Source organism: Leptosomus discolor, chromosome 12 (assembly GCF_034619465.1).
Source record: "Leptosomus discolor isolate bLepDis1 chromosome 12, bLepDis1.hap2, whole genome shotgun sequence".
Taxonomy (NCBI): Eukaryota; Metazoa; Chordata; class Aves; order Leptosomiformes; family Leptosomidae; genus Leptosomus; species Leptosomus discolor.
The window spans coordinates 2912396-2935993 of NC_141402.1; the positions used below are offsets into that span (position 1 = coordinate 2912396).

The 23598-nt window shown below is 38.5% G+C and overlaps 1 protein-coding gene across 6 annotated transcripts in view; it reads left to right on the top strand.

Moving 5' to 3' along the window:
- SHANK2 (SH3 and multiple ankyrin repeat domains 2) overlaps positions 1-23598 on the top strand; it is a 310473-nt gene that overhangs the window by 40214 nt on the left and 246661 nt on the right. For 2 of the 6 annotated variants that reach the window (XM_086472429.1, XM_086472430.1), the window contains exon 10: positions 21762-21812. The exons of the other annotated variants lie outside the window; for them this stretch is intronic. In XM_086472429.1, coding sequence (XP_086328555.1) covers positions 21762-21812 — 51 coding nt within the window. The remainder of the gene's footprint in view (positions 1-21761; positions 21813-23598) is intronic. 6 annotated transcript variants of the gene reach the window in all.

Here is a 23598-nt window from a genome sequence, read left to right on the forward strand (position 1 = left end):
AAAACTGAGGACACGCGTAAGTTTTTCACAGAAGTCGTAACTTCTGCATAAAAGTTTGTTGTGAGTTTGGAAGGTTTTTACCTGAGATAGTGGGATAGTTCCTTTCCGTGTAAGAAGTCTTCATCCTTCTGTATTTATAAACAATTTGAGGGAAAAAATTAACTAAATATTAACCAGTTATTTCTAATAGGGTGAGCATCGTATTGTTGTTTGTATTTACATATGGCTAATGGTTTTATAACTTTGTGAAGAAGTTGAAATGAAAGGAAACAGTTGTTTAGATTCAAATGGTCCCTTTGGTTTTTTTCATGTTAGTTCTTGGTAGTTTGGCTTGTGTGTAGAGTCAGTGCAGAACTAGATATTGTCTATACTGCACATAGACAATACATAGTATTATGTTTCTCTAAACTCTTTTAAAAGTAGTTGTGTCTGATAAAAGAAAAAAACAATAAAGGATCAGCTTGCTAGTATTACCTATGCATCCACTTAGTGTGAGTAACTGCAAAGTAAAAGTAGTACTTGCGGGACCCTTAAACAGTAACCTCTAAACCGGTTTGCATGAAACCACATTGATGTTAATGTCGTCATTTTTTGGACTGACCAGTTCTGCACTACTTTTCCCTTCCCCCAGCCAGTGCAATTTCCAGGTTATGTCAATGTGTGGGAGAAATTGGAATGTAGTTATGAAGTAGATGGATGAGACTCAGTCTAGGAGACAAGTGATAGCCACATGGCGATGGCTTTAGGCAGAACGTATTATTGCTGATGGTAAAAACTTTCAGTAGGATTTCTAGAAAAATGCTTAGGAAATATCTTCTATGGGAACATTCTCCAAATTTTTCTGATGCATTCCTTTTTCTACTGAAAAAGAGAAATACTGGTGCTTCCGTGAATCACTTGCGTTTTTTTCGCAAGATGATGGTGGGTTGTGCTTAACTATTGAAATTAGTAGATTTGTCTTAAGGAGTAAGCATCACCTTATGTTGTTTCCTCCCGGCTAATGTAATTAGGTGGACATTTGCCCCTTAAGATTTATTTCTTTAAAAAAAAAAGTGAAGTCATTGGTATGTCTTATTTCTGGAATTTCTCCCAGTTAAAAAAAAAATTTAAAAAAAGGAACAAAATCGAAGAACAATATCCTGAGCAGAAAACCTGACAGCTAGTATGATGATGAATGTGCAGAATAATGTCAGCATTTAAACCTCAACAAGTTGGCTTTTATTTATCTTACTTGTCTATCTGCTATGTTCATGTAGTTTTGGATGTATTCCAACATATATCACTTGAGAAATGTACCTTCTTAGAGCCCAGAGGCAACAGAGTGGGAAGGAATAGCAAAGAGCTTGAGAAGTACCCTCATGAAGATAAGAGGGACAGATCATACTATGAAGTCTCTTGAGAAACATTACATCTGTCATCTCTCAAAGTGTATTTTTTGGTTAGATAGCGAGTCGTGATATTGAACTTGTTCATTGAACCTTGTTGTTAGTGTTTTATTAGGCTCATTTTATAATTGTAATTACTTTGTATTTTGTAATGATTTTAGACTCATTTAATAATAAGTTACAACTGTGAGAAATTATTTGGAATATGTGCAGCTTTGGGTGAGTCTCCTTTTCATGGAGGTTTAAGCTGGTAGATGACGAGCTGTTCAGTCATTTAGTAGTAAGCTTGTCAATGATATTTATGATTATTCACAATAGTGTTCATTGGAAGGGGGTGCATTGGGAAAACCACATTGCTCTTGGAAGATTTCTGACCTCATCTTTTGACTGTGATCTTCATACACAGTATCTTTAGCTATAGATACTTTTTAAATGCAAGCCTAATAAACAGCTAGGCAATATAAGTGGCAATAATGTGTTTTCAAAAAGAATCTACCCGTTTTCATACGTGTGTTGATTGAAAGATGGGAAGATTTTAATTGCTAGTAGTGATTAGAGGCTGGACCTAGCTTAGTTTCAAGAGCAGGTTTTATCTGGTGACAGAAACAGGTTTTTAAGTTTCTCAAACGGAAATATCTGAAATATGAAAAATAATATTTTCTTCAAATCTCTAATATTTGCCTGAAATCTCTAAGCTTACATAGTGAGGACCTGCACTATCCGTGTCCATCTGTTTTGTCATGTGCTTCTTAACATTATTCTTAGGCAATTTTGTTGTCCCAAACTATTGCGGTAGGAAGTCGCTTGTACTTTCAATGCAGAAGGTATTATGTGGGTGTCTTCCAGTTTGTCACTAGTCACAAAGCTGTTTCAAGCAATGTTGCCAAAACTGCGATGTTGAGGTTCTAACAGCAGCAATGTAGCACTTATGACTCACGGTCCTGTGCCGTGCAGAGGGTGAATGAGCTGCTTTGCTCAGTGACAGAGATCGTAGCTCAGCGTTTCCACAGAAGGAGGGTGTCAGTGCCTGTGGAGTGAAGGGCGAGTCTGCAGCAGGCCGACAGCAAAAGCGCTGCCTCTCAGTGCGCTGGTTGGCCCACAAGGGCGCCACATAAACGAGCATACCTGCTTAAGTGCTGGGTATGTCACTTACTGTCTATTCCACCTTTGCCTGCCAATTATATTTCATTGGCATTTAGAGTAGAATACCATTCTGAGCTGTACGCAAAGTCTGGGATTTTTCAGTTTAGGAGAGGCTGAATTGCATGTCTTGAAAAGAAAAAACTCTTCTTTTTTTTTTTTCCTTGGCCTGGATCTGTGCCAGGCTGTAGTGCTGAGACTCTCCCTATTGTGAAGATGATGGAGAAGCAGCTCAGATGGAAAATGACCAGGGTTCCTGTAGCAGTAGGAAATTCTAACTTGCAGCAGAACCACTAAATCTTTGTTCTACGGGTCAAATCCCCCAGAGAATGTTCTTCCTTTTTATTTAATTATAAAGCATGTATGTTAGACAAATGTGGTGAAATGCTGAAAAACGAGGCCTATATGAAATAAGCTTCTTTGCAATAATCATAACACTTCACATTGTTCTGTAAAAAGATGAAAATGTAAAAATATCTTTTTAAGCTAGAAAAGGCAAAAAGAATGACCTGTGTTACTGGAGTAATGTGACATCTGACTATGAGAGGGATGTTCTTTTAAGGTATGTAGTGTCTGATTGTCTCGCTCAGATCTTGCCAGATAAAAGTGTCTACTTGGGACCAATGTGAGCATACGTGTTTGGTCAGAGAGATGAAGTCTGTCTGCTTCCCTTTTATAGAAGTAAAATGGATTAAAGTTTTGATCTGAAACAGAAGACGTAGGTGCCATTGGCAACCTGATTAATGCGAGGAGTCCCTAATTAGTCATCCAAAAAAAGAGGTGATTTTGCCGGTAGAGTCCCAGCTATGTAAAGTTGTGCTATAGAGGCCACTCAGTTGGCTAAATTGGGTGCGTTTTGAAATGGATAAGGTCACTTACGGTTTCAAAACCATTAGGACGGGTCAGAGCTGGTAAACGTGCCCTGAGACAGCTCTGAGCAGCAGCCCTTTGGTTGAAGAGCGTGTACCCCGACAGCCCTACCTCCCTGCTTCCACGTCGTTTCTTCAGCCTGGAGAAAGCCTCGTTTCTCTCGCATCCTCATACTGGATGGGTGCAGCTCTGTCTCATGTGTAATTTCACAGACGAAGCTCGTGATGAAATGAGGAGTGTGATCCATGGAAGGGGGAGACCTGGACTCAAAACCTGCTGACTGCTCTCATGAGGCTGACCTACAGTGCGTAAACGTTCAGGCAGGGTTGCACCAGGCAGTTATTTTCCTTTTTGGCTCTAAGCCCTTGTATCTCGCCGCAAACTGGAGTTCTGTAGAACCTGCTTCCACTTAGCCACGATACCAGGATAAAAATCTGTTAGTTATTCCATCCAATTAATAAATTTGACCTTTTCCTCTGAAAGTTCAGAGCTGTGTGGGTTCTCTCACCCATGCTCTCCCTTCTTCTGTCAGCAAGTTGCTTCTTCCTTACCTTGTCCCTTTTCCCACCATCAATTGCCAGTTAATCTGAGGTAGTACATTAGGTGTCTGGGTGAAACTACAGTTGAAACTGTAGCATGAAAAGTATTTAGCACAGGTAACTATTCTTTTTTTTTTTTTTACTTGGTGCAGAAACAAACAGGAAAAAAAGCTTTGCAAATGATTCCTGAGGCTTAGTATGATAAAAGACACCTTCCTGTCATGAACAGAGAAAGCTCACATTAGTCTTTTTTCAGACAGGGATGATGCAGTTTTGTAAGACCAGATCAAACACAAAAGAGAAGGGATTCAGAGGAGAGGAAAAAAGGATATCAGTAAAGGATTAAAAACAAGATCCAGATTTCATTGTATTTATTTCTTTTATGAGCTTCTAAACATCAGGGGATCCCTTTTGTTTTCTTGACAGATGTTTGAAAGGTGAATGAAAATTGCCATATCACTTAAAAAGTAATCCTATTTGAAACAAATTAAAATAATATTTTTCATAAAGCAAGAAAACCTATTACCATAAGGTACTTAGAAACTTGTTTTACAAGCAGTGTGAACTGCTTAGTTTAGCTGCTCAGATTATTTCAATTCATCATGCCCTCAAATGAGTTTTTTGAGGAATAATAACAACATCAAAGTAGCTTATTTTAATTATCAGTTATTTTGAAAGTCTTTGGAACACAGAAGTGTATTGTTCCGTCGTCTTTTCTGCTTTGGGGAAGACCTTACGTACACTCCTGACGTACAGTACAGCAGTTACACGTCATTAAAAAAATAGTAATCATGCCCCTTTTTAAACTTCCTTTTTTTAAACTAGCTATAGCACATTTATAATTTATTTAACATTATGCATTTATTTATTGCAAACTAAGAGAAAGTAATGGATTAAAAGATGTGATGAACAGAAAAGTTAATCCCTGATTGTTTTCATCCAGCCTGCAGCTGTCTGTGAGTAAATGAGCACAGCAGATCTAGGAAGCATTTGCTATACAGAATTTACTATGGCTTCTATAGGATGGAGGTACAAAAATCAATCATATATGTAGAAATATTGAAGCTTTCCTTAGATACAGATACGCAGATATTAAGTATGTTGCAAGCTGATAATCCTTTGACTTGGATAACCTATTTTTAAATCTTTCTTTTGCCTTGGTTCTTTGTGATGAGATGAATTTTCAGATGGATTAAATGACATGGGTTGTTCTTCTTCAAGTGAACAAGGTTTGTTTTATATTGTACATCTTGTCCTTCAGCAGCTCTGGAGCTAGAAGCAATAGGATCCTTTTGTTTTATTTTTGTTTGCTTTTTGCTTTAGAGAAATGAAACACGTTGAGCTGGTGTGCGAGTTTTTGGTAGTTGATTAGCAGACTAACTAATACTTGGATACTGTTGCTAGGCTTCAAGTCAGAGTTCCTGTATTCCTCTATAATTATGCAGAGATATGTGTATGTGATGGTTTGTCTGTGCTTTCACATGGATTTTTTTTTTTTAAATATTGAAAATCTGCTAATATGGGAGGCTTATCCTTTAAAATATCAATGTTCCATGCTGGGCAATTGCTTTTAAATAAAACATTTTTTCAAGAATGAGTAAAAGTATTTATTTTTATTGGAATTGTGACAGTAAACATCTTAAGAAAAATGCATTTTATTGTCAAATAAGCAGATCTTTTAAAACACAAGGATATGAGTTGGTTTGTGGTAAAATTGCTTTTCTAACCCATTTCCTTTAATTAGATCAGAGTGATTGAGGTCAGCAATCTTGGTTTTTCAGCTGCAAGTGTTTCTGTTAAATGCTAGCCAGCCCAATGAATATTCTGTTTACTTATTTTGGTGGGAACCATTTAGTAATTTTGATTTTCATAAATCAAATGCCTGCAGAATACTTCTCAAGTTAGGGGAAATAGTATTTAGAAAGACAAAAGCAGAAACAAGAGAAGGCAGTAAATCAAAAGACTTCAAAATCTACAAAACTGTCAGCAGCATGCAATGACTTGTTCTATTTTTATCGCGTGTTACTTAATAGAAGCAAAAGGGACACAAGCATGTATTACAGCCCTGTGGATTTGTCACTTGAATACAGATAACATTAACCTGTTTCATATGCTAGTGGGCATTTTGATGTGGAAAAAGGATGATATTAGTGTAACCAGCATGGCAAAGACCCAGATCTTCACTGCCCACATTTTAAATGCGTATTGTTTGGTAGATTGTCATAATCCTATGTTCCCTTTTGCAGTTTCTTTATAAATTCTCTGCTTTCTAATGTCTCTGCTAAATTAATAATTATTTCTCATGTCCATAGGGGAAAAAAAACCCCAACCTTTACATTAATGACTCTTAAGCTGGGTTACAACCAAATCAATATTGATTGGTATGAAATAAATTTGTGGTTGTATTATTTATCTGTTTTTCTCCGAAGGGTTGCAAGGAATAGAATGTCATGTGCTCAGTCTTGCTATGTGGTAGCAAACAAATTGGAAAACTGGGAATTGTGATCTGTTAACATAATTACATGCCGAAATGTAGGACAGAGCTTGAAAAACTTACAGTAGATTTTCCCTTTGATCACAAGTAATTTTTTTCTGTGTGTGTATTAGTACAAAACTGTGCAGTAACTAGTTTTGTTTCAAAGTTTAAACTTTATTTTCAGGAGTTGATTATTCCTGTTGACCTTTGTTCGGTGTATTCTGCGCCTATTTACGTGGAACTGCACGCAGAGTAGCACAGACTGTGGTGCGTGGTCATTGCCTGTGACTTCTTAGGCTTACTTCAAATTTTGAGCAGGGAAGAAAGGAGAGAACTGATGACGTACATAACTGTATGATACAAGTACAGTAGATTCCGGAATTATTTGGCCTGGTTTTGTAAACCAGTCTGTAGTGTGTCCTTGCCAGCTGCCAGGTAGGCAACGATTGCCACACTACACTTGTTAGAGTTTATTTACAGACTGAACAAGAACAATGTTGTAATTGAGCCGAAAATAAACTACTGGAGGAATCTTCAGTGCCCTTGAGTTAGTTTTGGTCTCAGGCAAGAACTGTGTGGTCTGAGCAGCGGGTGCAGGTCACGTAGGGCTTGCTGGCTTGTCCCCTAGACATGTGAGGTGTTTGGAAGGGTGGCAGAGGAAGGGTGGAAAAGAAAGGAGAGAATTGGTGTGTGTTTGGGTCTTGCCTCAATCTTTATGCTCGGACTCAAGTGGTTGGAAGTGTTTCCAGGGCCCCCAAATCTGGCTTCTAGCTGGCTCCTAGTCTGCTAGCTCCTGATCAAGTTTCTCACCTTCTCTGCTCCTTCGAGGCTGGGACAGTTATATCCACTGGTTGGGAACTCTGATTTTTTTTCTTATCATCAATGTGCTGTTTCATCAAGGAGCAGGGTCAAGCTAGCTTTCCCAAGCCCTTAAAGGATGTGCATGCCTTAAGGCATGGTGCTTTCACCGTTAGTAGCTTTATTTGCTTTTGTTTTTGTTTTGATAGCTTTTGCTGGCTTGACACCACTGAGGTAGTGTACAGGGGAGTAAAATGAGAGGCCATGTACAGAACTAGTGCAAGGTGCTGAATTAAAAAAAGAAATAAAGCCGTAAAGCATCATCGGCAGACCAAATGATTTGAGTGTACCAGGGATAGTTGCTCTGACTGAGGACAAAAATGGAATATCTTTTTTAATATCAAACAGGTAATCAAATGAATAAGATTAATTTCTTGCTTTACAAAAACTAAAGTGATTGAGTGGATTGTACTGTCCTCAAAAATTCTGCTGAAATACATAAAAGGATAATGGCATTGAGATAAATAGGCAGGTGAAGGGTCATGTTAGGAGCAGACAGCAATTCCAGTACCCCAGACCTCTCAAATGCTGAAATTTTGAACTAGTATTTCAGCCAAACTGGAATTTAGGATAATGATTTTTGGTTACTCCCTGTGAGGGGAAATTCCCAGTGTTGTTCAGCCTGGTGGCTGGATCCTTCTAACCCCCATGGCTCCTCTTGGAGTCACTGGAAATGGTCAGCAGATGACCCATCCCTTGGGATTCTGCTCTTTGCGATCAGTGTGCCTGATCCTGCACCAGGATGTCTTTGGGGGGCAAGGGCAGGCACTAGGATAAATTAAGGAGTTGAATTAGGCTGAGAGGATCTAAAAGGGAAGTAGTACTTTTGAGTTTATATGGGACCTGAAATTTGTTCAGTCATCTCTGATTCAATTTTGTAGGTCATAGATCGTAAAATGGGAAGAGGTTTATGTGATCATGCTGTCTGAACTTCTCTATAGTGCAGATTACAGAATTTATATTAACTAATTCCTCCTTGAACTGGATTATAACTAGAAAAAACATTTTGTCTTGTTAAAGACCTGCAAAAAATGTAAATAGGCTTTGGAAAATTGTATCCTGGCTTTGCAGCCTGATGTTTTTGGATCCGTTTGTTAATTGTTCTAGAGTTGATTACCCCTTCATTAAACAGACATGGCGTGTTTCCAATATCAGCTTGTCTGGCTGTAGCAACTGTACCCTGACTATACTGAGTCTTCTTGATTCTGCTGCATCTGTGCCCGCATTTCTCTTCCAAAGGCACTCCTTCCTTAGAGACAAGGAGCTGATCTCAGCTATTAGAGAGGAAAAACTCTGAGGAGGAGGTGTAAAACTGGAAAAGAGGTCTAAATGGAATATAAGAAACTAGCATGGACTTTCTGGGTTTTTTTCTATTGCTGTTTGATCAGTATTATCTTAAATGCCTTTCTGCTGACTTTTCTCAGGGTCCAGTAAAACCTCTACCCCTAGACTTTCTGTAACTGTGCTTTTTTTTTTTTTAAGAGGGGCTACCCTTTTGGGAGCATGTGATCAGTGCATTTCAATCACTGTGTATATGTAGATCTGTCTGTACAAAACAGGAGGGTTTGGATGGCAATACCAATGTTAGGATATTAGAGGGCCCACACCTAGTAAGATAAGGCAGAGAGCCCGCAATGCAGCGGTAAGATAGGAGGCAGCCCAATAAGGGATACTACAGAAGAGAAATTGTTTGAAGTGTGTCACAGAATTCTAGTATTCCTGGAAAGTGAATGTCTTTTCTTTAAATCATTTTTTTAGCATGAGCCTCAAGAGCTCTCCAAGACTGTGTCAAATGCTAGGTGGGATTTCAAACAGTGAAGCCAGGTCAAAAATAGGAGTAGGACAAATGGAGAAATATATGTGTGCAGAATCCCATGGCTTTCTATTTCTCCCATTTACAATGGTGAGGACACAGGAAAAAGAGATGAAAGAACATGAAAGAAATGCTATGGAAAAAAAAAAAGGCAAAATAGAGATTGCTAAGAATAGTCAGAAATGCTTCTTGAAGAAAATTTCTATGTTTCCCAAAGTAAATACAGGGATGGACTAAAAAAACCAACCAACCAAAAAGGAAAAGACCAAAATCCTCTCAATGTAATGTTTGTCCTTATGCTGAGCACTTCATCACAAGCCTTTTTATGCACCCAATAATGTCCTTTGTACAATGAGGCTACCAGTAGACCACAAAGTTAAGACTAAGGACACAAGGGTGGATTTGTAACTTCTGAACATGTGGGCTTTTATGTACCAGTGTATATCTTAATTTTTGCATTATTTAAAAAAATAGTTACGTTTAATATAATTCCCATTTGGGGAAAGAACAGTCTTCCCTGGACTGATTGGATTTGGATGAGGATGACCTTCCAAATACAGAAGCAACTTGGTTACATTGTCAATCTATGAAACAAGTATTTGTATGAACAAAATCTTTGTATAAATATAAAACTATTTGTATGAGCGTAGTGATTGCAAGGATAATATTTTTCTTTTAGATCAGTTCAAATAACTTTTCTAAGTTGGGCTTTTCAACAATTGCTAGTATCCTCCATTTTGAACAGACTTCATACTCTTCAGGACTCCCTTACTTGGAACTCCTCTTTCTAGTATGCTAAATTTGTGTTGATATAGTTTTTAACAGCTAAACATTCTGTTTTTTTTCCAAACTAGATTATTTATCCAAATTAGATTGACGTTATGTTTTCCATTCAATGTACAATGGTTTGGCAATTTACTTTAAGAATGGAGATTTCACTGAAGAATTTGTTTTAAGTATCTGTGAATAATCTGATTTTTATAACAAGGTATTAATGTCAGAATTTTAGTGAAAATTGATCTTGTAATATACAGTCTCTTTAAAACGAAATAGTATCCTCATAGAAGACCATTTGTTGTCAAATTATAGATGAGGCTTGATAAAGGGATAGGCTTTGAAGCATATTGCTTTATAATGAGTGTAATATTTCACACTGTATTTCACACTGTTGACAATATTTCACGCTGTTGCTGTTACTCCATTTATATCTCAATCTCCTGGGCTGTGTCCGAGTTGACAGTCTTTCCCCTGGAGTTCAGGATAAGCTCTATCTTTTTGCAGTCAGGGTTTTGTCATGCTGTGGAAGATATCTTCAGAGCAAACACTTTGTGAGAATTTAAATGAGATCTCCTCAGGATCTTGGGCAGACTTCCCAGGGAGTCCAAGGCTATTGAAACTACTTGAACCTTTTCTGTCATTTCTTCTCTATTTTAATGAGCTGGTGTTTGGAGATATTTTGTTTTTCCTTTTTTGTTTCATTGCCAGATGTCCACTTCGTTGACAAAAAAGTATTTTAGATATTTTTTCTGTATTTTCTGGTTCTAAGGGCAGCTGAACCAGGAGGGTGTCTTGTTTACTGGTTTCCATGGTTCTCCAGCTGCAAATGGTGGTCCTGAAGGAGGTACATGTTTTTTACAGTAACTGTTTTATAAGAATATCAGAGAAATAATTACTTTGGAGTTATCTGGCTTTGTGTGTTTTCAGGAGTAGTTGAAAATGTAAATTATTTCTAAACATAGTATTCAAAGACAATTTACGGACGCCAAATGTTGGTAAGGGATGAGAATTTCAATTTCTTCAGTTTTGAAGTTAACCAGTTAGACAAAGTTTCATTTACTAGCATATCTAAACCTATTTTGTGTTTGGGTGTAGCTATAGGTATAAATACAAATAAACAAACTGGTTATGGAATGAGCTTATTGTTTCCCACTGCTTTCTCTGGAGCATCTGTCTGCTCATTCCCTCATACGTGGAGGAACATCTTCCATCTGGACAGTCGCAAGTGCCAGGCTGGGCCGTGCACTCTTGTCTGCCCAGGGCAGGGTGGTTTACGTGCGCTGCATACCCCAGAATCCTACTGGTGTGCAACAAGGCTCTTTTCCCAGTGAATCTCTATTCTGTTTAAATTTTTTTTTCTTATCCTTTCTATGTGCATCTTGATAATTTCATATGCAGATTTTTAAGTCAAAAGACTATTTCCTGCTCCATTTTCTATGTATTGTTGCTGAAATAATTGTTCAGAATTTTACACAGAAGACAGAATTATGATACCATCTTGATTCAGAAGAGGTTGCAGAGTAAATATTGTTCAGCAAAGTGGCTACAATTGCGTTGAATCCATGCTGAATGAAAACAACAGAAGATTTATTGAATTGAAGAGGCAGAAAGACTTACAGCATTAACATTGTATTATTTGTATGTGTGTGGGGGTATCTCTGTTATTGTTTCTGTTAATTGTCTATTTCTGCTAACTCCAGTAGACTAGAACTTCAGTACCCAAGTAAAGATACCATCTTAAAACTATCATCCTAGCTATTTGGCTTTCAGAAATAAGGAATTTATGAAAATAAAATGGCCAGATTTTATTCCTCCTCCTCAAGTATTCTCTTACAAAAACCCACCACATTACTTGATAAATTTCCATTGTCTATATATAATCTTTTGTATTACAGCATTTCCTACGTGGGAAGCAGCCTCTTAGATCCCTTTGGAACATCCGAGATAGCAAAATGTAACATAAATTCTGTGATGTGTTTTCGGTTTTAAACGTGCCTTATCAAATCTATAATTTAACACATCATTTATTTATCCTGAAGAAATTATTTGGTGCTCCTGAAGAAAGCCTTCCAAGTGCAGACTGTGAGCTTGCTGGTTTGTCCTCTGAGTCTGTCCTTTTTTTTGGATATAACACTCAGCCATTAGTACTTCTAGCACTTATATGATTGCAGGCACCAAGGTACATGTGTGTCTTGACCTTAGGGGTTTTAACAGAATAAAATGAATGTTTTCATGTGAGTTATTTGTCCTCTTCCTGTGTGTCCCACCTATATGTGTGGTCATGCAGAGATGCCTGTCCCCGTAGCCCCCATCCCACAGAGACGTGCTTATCTTGTGCTGTGTAGTCTGATCACTGTCTTTGCCTTCAAAAGGAAACCCGGTCCCTCCTGCGTGTCCACGTAGCACTTGTCCAGATGTCTGGGGTCACACCTTGCAGGAAATCAAAAGAGGCTGTGAGTCCACAAAAATGTTTGTGTTAGTTCAACTTTATCTTTCCCATTCTTTTGAGGGCTAAGCTTTTTATTTTGGGTCAAAGCATGGCTTATCTTGCTGGCTTCATTAACACTCTTGAGAATGCCAGGTGCTAAAGAGCTCTATTTTTGCTGCACAGATCAAGTGTGTCTTGTTTCTTGTGGCCTATTTTTACATATTTCTTCATTCTATGACTAGGAAAAGCTGTGAAAGAAACAAAGAGATTGCGAATAGCCAGAGAAAACTGCTATGATATTATTACAGGAAAATAAAGGGGAGGATATATCTGTGAGATTCCATTTCTGAGAGGGCATGGAATTAAAATTAAAGGCAGGAAATGAGGCATATAAAAACAATTGAAATAAGAAGTGGAATAGTACATTTTGTTAGCTATATTTTATCAGTCAATTGACTATTTCCAGATAATTCCATGAAAAATGCTTTTAGGTCTTTGAATAAAGGATTCTGAAGTACCAGTGACTCAGAAATCTTCTCCGTTGTCCACAGATATTCCAGGGCATTCTAATTTAGCATTATTAAGCAGTTATCTGCAGAATGTGAGGAGCTGTTGAGGAACCCGATGGCTCTTTCTTCCCAGAGAAGGAGACATACGATCAACTGTGGGGGTGTGCTTAAACCCAGTGGTCCCCTGTCTTAAAAATGGACAAGTGTAGGGAACTTGGAGGGAGGAACGGAGATGCTCAGATGAGCAGAAGCCACCAGCCAACACAAGGTCTCTGACGCTGACCTGGCCGCATAAGGCAAGGACTGGGATCTTGCTCTGTGGTAGCTGATGTACAGTTGGTATTCATGGGATGGAAACCCAGAAAAATGGCAGAGAACCACCTACGATGACTTGCAGCATAGCAGTAAGGCAAGACAAAATTCCTAAGACTAAACTAACCAAACTGTTTCAGTTCTCCTCATAGACTCTTTGGACTTTTGGACACTCCTCTTGTCCCCTGAACTCTCTCTGGTTTCTCTGTACGCAATGCTGTGGTTGGGTACCAGGAACTGAGTGCCTAAGTTCTCTCTATGTGTCTCAGTGCTGTGTTTGCTTTTTCTACAGCATGGTGACTCCAGGTATATCTATGTCTTTTGAAGGCAATCCCAGAAGTCTTCTGCGTGTGCTCAGAGGCAGCAACTGGCAGACCACAAACTGAAAGGCGTAGAGCTGAGCTTTTTTTTGGTGGTTGTTTTTTTTTTTTTTTGAAGCGTGTTTAACACCAGGAAGCCTCCAAGCAAGGAGGTGGTTAGTGTAGCTTGGTGCCATACTGCATATTGATACAGCGTCAGTCTGGCTTGAGGAATGGTTACAGTGAGCTCACTTGTCTGCCCCAGTTTGTGATCTGCTGTAACAGCCAGAGTCTTTTCTTCAGGACCGCTACCAAGTACTCATATCCTGTACTGGATTTGTCTAACTGCTAATTCCACCCCAAATGAGGAGGTTTTAATTTTTCCAGCTGACTGCATCTTGCCTGTTTCAGATCACTTTTCCATTTAGTCATGATTGCTCTCTTGTTTCTTCCCTTCATTTTTCTTTTGCTTTTGTCCATGCCAGCTTTTCTATTCTGTATTGTACCTCTGTGCTCTCCCAGTTCTTTGCCTTGGTTATTCAGTTTCTGCTCCCTTGTAAGACACAACCCTTTCCCGTGTCTGAGGAAGTTGCTAAGATTTCTGCGTGTTGACTTTTCCTTTCTCTCAGCAATTTTTTATGAAACTGAGAGATTATTGGGATAAGGAAAATACTTTTTGCTGCTTGTCCTAAAAGAAAGCAGGGCTGAATTTGAGCCCTACGGAGAGTAATCTTCTGCACCTTCTCAGAGCCTGACTGATACAAAGCTAAAACTCTCTTTGTTTATCATGCCACTGCATGTGCAGCCATTGCACTGAAAGGCAGTAAATGCTGAAAGTAATAGGTGAAATACTTGAACTTCCAGCACTGTGCGTACTGTGGTGTCTTACATACTTCTGTGTCGCAGCTACTGGCAGATCTGGCCTTGGCTGATGACAACATTGGGCTGCTAGCAATGGATTACTAGTTTAACCTGCCTCCAAGAAAAGATTATGTTAGGACAAATATGAAATTACAAGCACTTGTAAAACATGTTGTTGGTCTTACTCTGGATCCAGGAAATTCTGTGTTTTACAAGTTTTGCGACATTTGGTTTGGAGTTTAGGAATTAAAAATAGCTAAAAGCGATCCCAAGAGTCTGCTGCCATTCCTCCTCTCTAATCTGTACTTGAGAAAGTGTGTTTTTTTTTTCTTTTGACCCGTTAGTATAACAATGTTTAGTCAGACATCTTTGTAAGCAACAGATGCACGTTCTTGCGTGTGAAGTTAACAGAGAGAGACAAACAATGTAAGCACTAATCTGACATTGTTTATTTCAAGTAAACGAAAGCAAACTTACATTAGCTAGAATCGTAATGCAGAAAATGCTTTGGATTTTTAACACCGGACTGTGTTTTCCTCCTTGTGGTAAATAACACAGTCATCTGTTTTGTTTTTTTTTTTATTCCCCATTACTAGCCTGATTGTGTATAGTGGGAGAACATATGTTTTCTGATGGTGGTTGGATGGAGAAGGGCTCCCTTTTCGTTATCTTTATTGGGAAAAAAGCTAAAACTTGAAGCTGGTCTACCTCCAAAGGTGGTGGAGGGTTCTCTCCACCTGCCTGCACTGAAGGATCTTTTTGTTGTGGGTTTTCTTTTTTTTTTTTTAAGAGGAGACCTAGTTGAGTCAAAATCCCTGTGGGTTAACAGTGCTTCTCATCCTTCTGTGGAGAACAGGTTATCATGTTAGAAACTACGTTTCAAAAGTTAGGTACTGGCAGAAATTTAAGCAATTAAGCATAAATTTTTGTCTCCCGAGGTTTGAAGGGAGTAATACTTAATGTGAACTTTTTGATCATATGGTCGACTTAATTATAGGATATTCCCAAACAGAATTTGGGATTTGTGTGTTGTTACTTTGATTTTTCTTATTTCTAAAAAATCCCCAATTATCCAAAAGATAGTTTAGGGTTCCCCTTTTTGAAAGATCTGCCTCTTTGCTGCAAATAATTGGAAGTTAAAAGAATGGAGCACTTGTTGGTAGGTCCGAGGTGTTGCCAGTGGTTCGGGGAACAGGGTCCCTGCACGGGGCGATGCTCTGGTCGCTGTGGTGGTGGCGCTTTGTTGTGCACGCTGTGGCACGGCATCCTGCGGGCTGGTGACGAGTGCCGCGCCTGCTGCGGGTACCCGGGCGTTACTGTGCCCTGCGTACTTTCCTCTCTGCAAAACAGTTAGTGTTTCTGTTTTCCACCCATGGCTATGTTTAAATTACCAGTTGTGGTTTATTCTGTGCCAGCTGGTGAGGGAAATAGTTCAGTGGATGGGAGGAAGTTTTTCTGGTGTTTAAACTCTGTTATGCAAGTGACAAATTGTGTTCTGCATTAAAGAAGTGTAAATCTGGGTAAAATCCACATAAACTATTATGGATTTAGGCTAGTGCCTTATCTTAGGGTGTGTTTGGGTTTCCTCTTGGAGAAGAAATAAGACAAAAATCTATTAAGTCTTTTTCTGGCAGTTGGTGGGCTGTGTCCTATGCAACCTGAAAAGTATCTATGCAGATCAAAAAAACCTGCTTCTCTTCTGATTTGCATCTTACATCTAAGTGGAAAAAATGGAGTGAGTTGGGAGTGAGAGTTGTTTAAAACCAAAGACTCCCCATTTAGTTATATTTAGGATTTAGTAACGGCATGTTCTTGACATACGAAGGTACAACTGTAATGTACTTCTGATATTCAAATGTTTGTACTAATTCAGTGCTATATGCAAATTAAAATCTAAGGTTATTTGATTAATACTGGATTCATGTACAATAGCAGTTATGCTGGTTTCTGAAAGGGTGAGTTACAATGACATAAGCTTTGTATCTAGCTTTTATAGATTACACCAGCATATGGCTTAGACGCTTTGTTACCATCCCTGACACTACAGGCTTTAATTTTAGAATGTCATTTACTGGTTACAGCTAAATTGGTTTTGCCGTATATTTTTTTTTTTTGAGAAAAGTAAAGGGTTTTTTTTTGTTTGCAGAGTTTTAATAATCATGCTCAAGTCCATTAAGCTTTGTGGAAACTAGAAAGAAATAAGAAAACAATGAGTCATTAAAATACATGTTGTGGGTGATTAAATTCTCTGTTCTGGTTGAATTGCTTCCAGGCAATAAGGAAAAGTCAGCCAAGTATCATATCATGTTAAAGAAGTCTCAGAATTTTGGCAGGTGTTTTCTGGTTTCATGTGTGGGTTTGTTTTTTGGTTGGTTGTGGTTTTTTTTTTTTTTTCTCCCTTTGGTAAATACTCCTAAAATCTGCCTTTTGGAATACCAAAGTCATCTCTGCTACATGAGAGGTGCCTGTAAGGGGTTGGGTAAGCAGGGCGTGGTGATATTGGGTGGCACTGGCGTTGTATCTAGTCATTTGACTATGAGTGAACATCAGTGGTAAAGTAAGGTAGGTTTCTTCACTCATCTGTGAGTCCTTGTCACCCAAGATCAGGATTTTACTAAGTCGTTACAGTGGGCAGAGCTATTTAAAGAGATGAAATGTTCAAGTCGAGAACTTACTTCATAGGATGTCAGGCTAGTACGAAGGGAGACTCATTAGTGAGGGTTATCAAATAAATAGCAGTCTATGCATTACCTTACTTATACGGATTTGTAGCTGTAGAACTACAAGAAATGGGCTTCAGTCATGACAATTCATATATGAAACAAAAATGGCCAGAGTATATGATAGAGCCATTATGTTTATATTAATCTCATAAAAGCTACAGGGTGTCATTTTCAAATAGCTTTCATGTTTCTGTGTTAAATAACACTTTATAGCTAGCTTGCTTCTGATGTGGCAGGATGTGAATAGGGGTATTTAAAATGATAAAAACCGCCAGATCTATAGTTAAACTTATTTTATCATTAGATAAAGAATATTTTCTGCAAAGCTGAACACCTTGTAATTGCATAAAACTGAGCACATGCAGTCAAGATTTACAAATGTATAAAATAAAGCCGTTAGGGCCTACCTTTTTTTTTCTTACCTGCAGACCTGTAGAAAAATCAGTGCAACTAGCGTTGACCCAAAGAAGCTTGAAATCAAAATCAGATCTCTATGTTTAATGATACTCAGGATTTTCTCTTTCAACACCTACAGATTTGGGATAAGGTCAGTATAGTTTATATGTGAAGAGAGATGCCAGTTCTGAAGTATTTGGCAAAATATTTGGGTACATAGTTCGTCTCCTTTTTCTGGAAGGCTACTGCTTTGTATCTTGGATCAGCAATAGAAGCATAGGAGATCTCAAATATTCAACCTAAATGAATAATCAGTTTAATTAAGGATCTTGAATATGTGTGTACAATGTGCTAGTGATATAAAATAACTTCCTGTTGATCTTAAATGTAAGGTTTATTTTTGTCAAAGAAATGTCTCCAAACAGTCTGTGTAAAACTTAATATAGCTTTGTAGTGAACGAATCCTGTTTGAAGTATGTACCGTCCTGAGAACTGGAGGTTAGCTGCCTTTGAGGATGTTTGTGCTTGGTCTTGCTAGGGAAAAGTATGGCGCGCTCTGTGGAAAGCTTCAAGAAGGCACCATGAAAGTTGAGGTTTGGTCTGGATTATATGAACATTAGAAATGTCGTGGTAACTTCCATAAAGTGAGAGCCTCACCCTATTCTTTCTGACCCGGGGCCCTGTTTCCCTTGGCTAGGTGGTGTGTTGTCACTACACATTCACTACAATACAGCGTAGTTGTCATGCTCCAGATGTTACATCAGCAGATCTAAAAAGAGCAAATTTAACTGAAAATCTGTGAAGAGAAGTACAATTGAACTAGAGGAAAATGAGTTGCTAGTACAGTGGTTTGTGTCAGTAGTGTTTCCAACCATTTAAAGAGCGTGTGAATATCCTAGGGCGCTAGCCAAATTCTTAATGAAGCAATATTTCATCTTGAATTCTAGGTGGAGGTTGTCATAGGTCTGATTTTTCTTCATCAACAGCATGTTTTCCTCATTGTACCTGGAATATCTGACATCTAGGATTTTTTTTTCTTAGGCTTTCTGACTGTCAAATAGATACCTGAAAGGACTGCAAAAATATATGACCTTAATGGATTTATTTTTTTTGCCACCTAGGGCGAGGCATATTTGATTTTTTTTCTTCATTACTTTACACTTCCTAATTTTATGGTTATGACAAGAATGTTTTCTGTTGTAATTTGCCATTCTGTAATTTTGTGAGATCAGGTCTAGGGCTGCCCACAGAATTTTTAGGTTCAACCAATTCTTGAAATAACTGGTTGATTAAATCTAGCGCTTCTTTCTTGCCAATGTCTTGTCTGAAAAATAAACATCGATTTCCATTGAATTGAAAACTCTTTTGCTGTATACTTTATGTGGGGAAAAGCTGTGCTGCCTAAATACAAACAGTATGATGATTGTCCCTAAAACCAGAAGAGTTAAAGCCATTAAATTCTGATAAAGAACATTAATGCATGGAGTTTACAAGCGCCTAAGTATGCATTGATGATGATAAATTCAGATGCATGGAAATACTTCATAACATAAGGTTTATGTAGATTTTATGGAAAAGTTATTCAGGGTAATTTGTATAAACTTGCAAAATTTATGCATGCCTCTACTGTTCACATTAGCTTGTAAGTAATGGTGTATAACTTCTTAACAGCTAGCTGGGCTTTTAGTTTCTCACTGATTTAAAAATTAAGTTGCTGTTTCTGATCTTAGTGTTTACTGTTGTATACTCCTAAAGATAATGAAATAATTGTTATAAATCATGGTCTAAGGTAAATCCCAGTGAATCTTACTATTGAAAACCAAGATGGTGACCACAGTAACTTCTTCCCTCATTGGAAAAATTTTTTACATAACTTTAAATTTCTTCTTATGTTTGACTATTGTACACCCAAAGTTTCATAGTCAGGTAAAGAATGAATATAATTGTAGTCAGTGCTGCAGTAAACACAGGCTGACTTCTTTTTGTTACTAAAAGCCTTTCTCAGCTGTGTGCCAAGGAACCCACCTTTATTGACAGGGAGTGAGAATCTACTTGAGTACAAATAAAGCAAGTTCCTTTCCAAAGCACGGGCACAGGTCAGTGCCTCTGCCACCACTACAGAAACAGGCCAATTTGCAGGCGAAGTTGCACCAAACGCCTGCAGCCTCTGGGATTTGGGTCGTAGTGATTTGTGTGGCTCCAGCAGGAGTCTCCAGGCTTGTGGTGTGGAAGAGTGTCAGGAGTTGTGAATGATCCTCGTTCTTAACTGCTTCCCCTTGATTTGCATTTGATTCTGAGCTGCTTAACCACTGGTAGATTATTTCCATTTTCCTGGTGAATAATGCATGAGGGTATATAAGTGGATGTTCCTTGGCTGAGTGGGCTGCAGATGAAAAGTGTCAGCTCCTTTGCAGCATTAATGTGCGTTTTTTTTCTCAGGTTAGCGCTGTAGAGAACCTAGATATGCTTTTTTTGGATAACTCCTACAAATGCCAAAATATTGGCAATTTTCTCTTCTTTTCCGTTTGAATACCTGTTATTACCATGAGAAAGTCGGTTGCCAATTTTCCATTACAAGCTTATTTTCCTTGGGACTCCTTCAAGATTTCGGTGTTACCTTGTTGTACATGCTACTTAGGCTTGCTGAAAACTATCAGGAATGGGTTTGTGGGGGGTTTTTTGTTGGTTTGTTTTTGTTTGTGTTTTTTTTCTGCCACTAAGGTTTATTTGTTTTACTGACTGGGAACACTGATTTCTTCTTGAACCTCCTCCTTACTCTTTAGCATGTCCCAAAGGGATAACTGGAGCATCCTTTCCTGCACAAGCAACCTTGAGGCACAGATACATGCAATTTGTGTGTATAACACGTGGAGTGTTTCATATAAGTAGATCTAAACCCATTGAATGCTGTAATAATTGAAGCAACACTTAACCCACCCATGATTCATTAGTATGAAAACCTCTTCAAATTTTTCACTTATTAATTTACTAAGGGGCATTTGAGTATCTTAATATACACTTGCTTCAGTTCCTGGTGTAGGCAGATCTTTTCTCCTTTTTCAGCTTATTAGAAGATACACTTTTATATTCCAGAATGCTAGAAAATTAAAGCACAACCATTGCTCTTTATTGCCTGTGGTTAGGCTTATAATTAGCTATTCAAGATCATAATTTGGTCCCTAAAACATCAAGACTCTGAAACGTATGTCATGGGGCATTCTAAACAAAATACTTAATTGGAGTGGTCAAATGTGTAATGTGGAAACTTCCAGGGATGTATCTGACATATCAAAGACTGTGGAAAATGGTGTTTGATATGACAGTTGTGTGGGAGTGTGGTTAGAAAGAACTTCCTAAAATACAGGATCATGCTACTGAACAAAACGGTCCCATAACGTACAATTCATCTGAACTCCCCAAAGGTAACGATATCCCTTGAATTTACAGACATCCAGAAGTGAACTGTTGTTAAACAATGCTTTTAAACTAAACTTAGTCTGACGTTTTGTAAGATAAAAGATCGAAAGTTTGTGAAATTGTAGAGGTTGTATAGTGAACAAGGCATACAGTTGTGCAAGTGTTTAAAAAGCAGATAGAATTTAATAGCTATGATAAGAGTTCCATAAATATTCAAAAACAGTCCTATGAGTGTTTTGTGCACTTTTTGTAGTAGTTGATGTAGAGACGCAGAAAGTTGCAGTGAAAATATTTGGCGGGAAGGCACATTCTTAGAAGGGTTTATTTGTACTCCTATCAAGTTGTGTAATATGAATTCTCAAAATATAACCAAAGAATAATAGAGGGAAAAGAGAAAAAAATATTTTGAGATGATGTGATTTAAGTTTGAAATAATTACAAAACGTGCTCTGAAAGCCGTTTTCCAGAAAGATAAATGATCTTTTTGTGATGGTGATTCTGCTATTTCAGTGCTACCGAGGCAGGGGGTGGGAGGGTGTTGGTGTCTTGTCCTCCACTACGGAAAGTGGCCCCTGACTTTCACGTGTGTCATTCAAAACGCTGCTGTTAAAGCAGTTGTTCTCATTGTTCCAGGTGTCTCACTAAGATATTCCAGTCTTCCAAACCCTGTGTCACCTTCCTCTACCATCCTTAATGACGTTTAACGTTCTTCATTGCCTTCCATTTCCTCATTTCACACGCAGAGTGGCGGGGGCTGCAGAATAGGAGAAACTAAAAGAAAACTCAGTTTGCTTTCTCATCTTCTCTAAACGTTTATTTTGTCCACTTTTCCATTTTCAAATCATGCCATCGGAAGAGCTTCGCTTACATAAACTTCTGCTTTCAAGTTTTCCCCTTAAAATCGAATTCTGACACCTAACTTTTTTGATGTTGCCTTCATTCCTTGCCCTTCTTAAAGGTTCCTGCTTCCCATATCCAAGTAGAAGTCCCTGGAATCTGTTGCTGGCAGGTAAGGGTTAATCAACTGTAATTTTTCTATTTGGGGGCAATAGTCGAAAGGTCTGATTTTGGTGCTCTTTTTCCCAGTGAAGGAAAATTACCAGAACACAGAGGTATTTTAAGAGCATAGCTTTCCCACAAGGAAAAGCTTCACAAACACAAATTCTGTTGTCTTGTGCTCAAGTTGGCAGTAGATAACGAGGGTCTCTGTTAAAGATTCTGGTTTCCAGATGTCTCTGAACTCCGCATTTGGGTCTTAGAACCTTGAAAAGATGGATCCAACAGAGCAAGTGGTTTTAGTGTAAGATGCTCTTCATTGTGACTAATAGAAGAATCTCTTTTTATTATGTTTTAAACTGTGTCCATATATATGAAATCGTTTATCTAGAGCAGTGATTAAATGCTGTATTGTCCCACTCAGTATGTCAAACAGCCTGCTGGGGGCTGTGTTTTCTTAACGTGCCATGGAAAGGGACCTCACTTGAACCGTATTCAGATGAACTGTCTTGGCACTTCTCAGCTCCGTGTCCCAGGGAGACACAGACAGGCAGCAGCCCCTTCCTCCCTTGTGCCCCTCTGCTGGGTTTCCCACCGCTGGGAAGCTTGGCTGCGCAGTCTGGGAGGGAACTGCAGCTGCTCAGGTGCATCCTAGGCTGGGCATCCCAGCCGGGGAGGAGGGCGCACCGTAGGGGACACCTACCACAAGGGCTAGAGCTGGGCTGAATCTTTCTGGAGTCTGATGTACTCTAACGGCAACTCAATGGTTTAATGGAGCAATGCAAACATCACCAAGCAGCCCTGCGGAGCTTAATCTCTTCTGCCTTTGTTCACAGGAGAGAGAGTACGGTAATGAACAGAGTCAGTGATTAACAGCGAGGCAGACAAAGCACAGCCTTTGTGTGGAGGTGCTTTTGACAGTAATTTTTACATCACTTATGTGTCTACCACAGAAATGTTGTGCTTGATTGACAAAGCCTCATTCTGGAACTGATGTAAAAAAGGCTTTACTTAATTGTGGGCAATCTTCTATATGAAGACCAAATGAAATTAACGGTTGTAAATGTGGCAGAATGTTTAGAATGACAAATTTAAGAGTGGTGTTACTGTAAGGAGTACTGGACATTTATATTGTCAAGGAGAAATAACGCAGTTCTGCACCTCATCTCACAGTTTTCTTGGGGCTGGCATTTCAGCAAGGATTCTGTATACAAGTAGCCTACTCTATATGGTGCTACCTGCCTTTTTCCTGGGAAGGCCAGTAAATGTGCAGCAGTAATGGAATGTTAGAAAACTTCAGCTTAAAACAGAAATGTTTTATGGTATGGATCAAATTAGCGATTTAAAAATGCAAGCTGTCAGAACAGTAGATTGGACGAGAGACTAATATGCATTCATATTTTTCTTTTTAAACTATGTAACTACAGATTAAGATGTATATTGCCACAAATGGGGTAGTTTCCCATGAATAGTTCTCAGCGTTCCTGTCTTCCATACACTACAAAGTGTCATCCATTTAATATTGATGCACTGGGGTTTTTTGTGAAAATCTTAACACACATTTGATTTCAATATTTTTCGTGTGTAATAAGGAGGATGCTAATTATGTATGAGTGTTTCTGTGACTACAGATGGGGTTTTATTTACAGGCTTTTTCAAGAGAATGGTTGTTCGTTAATGTATACTTGTATGTTACTTTGTGTTAGTATATTGATATTTTAACGTGGTTTACAATTGAGTTGCTACAGGAGTACTCCAAATTTCATCAAACAATGGAGGCTGGAATGTTTTTAAGTATT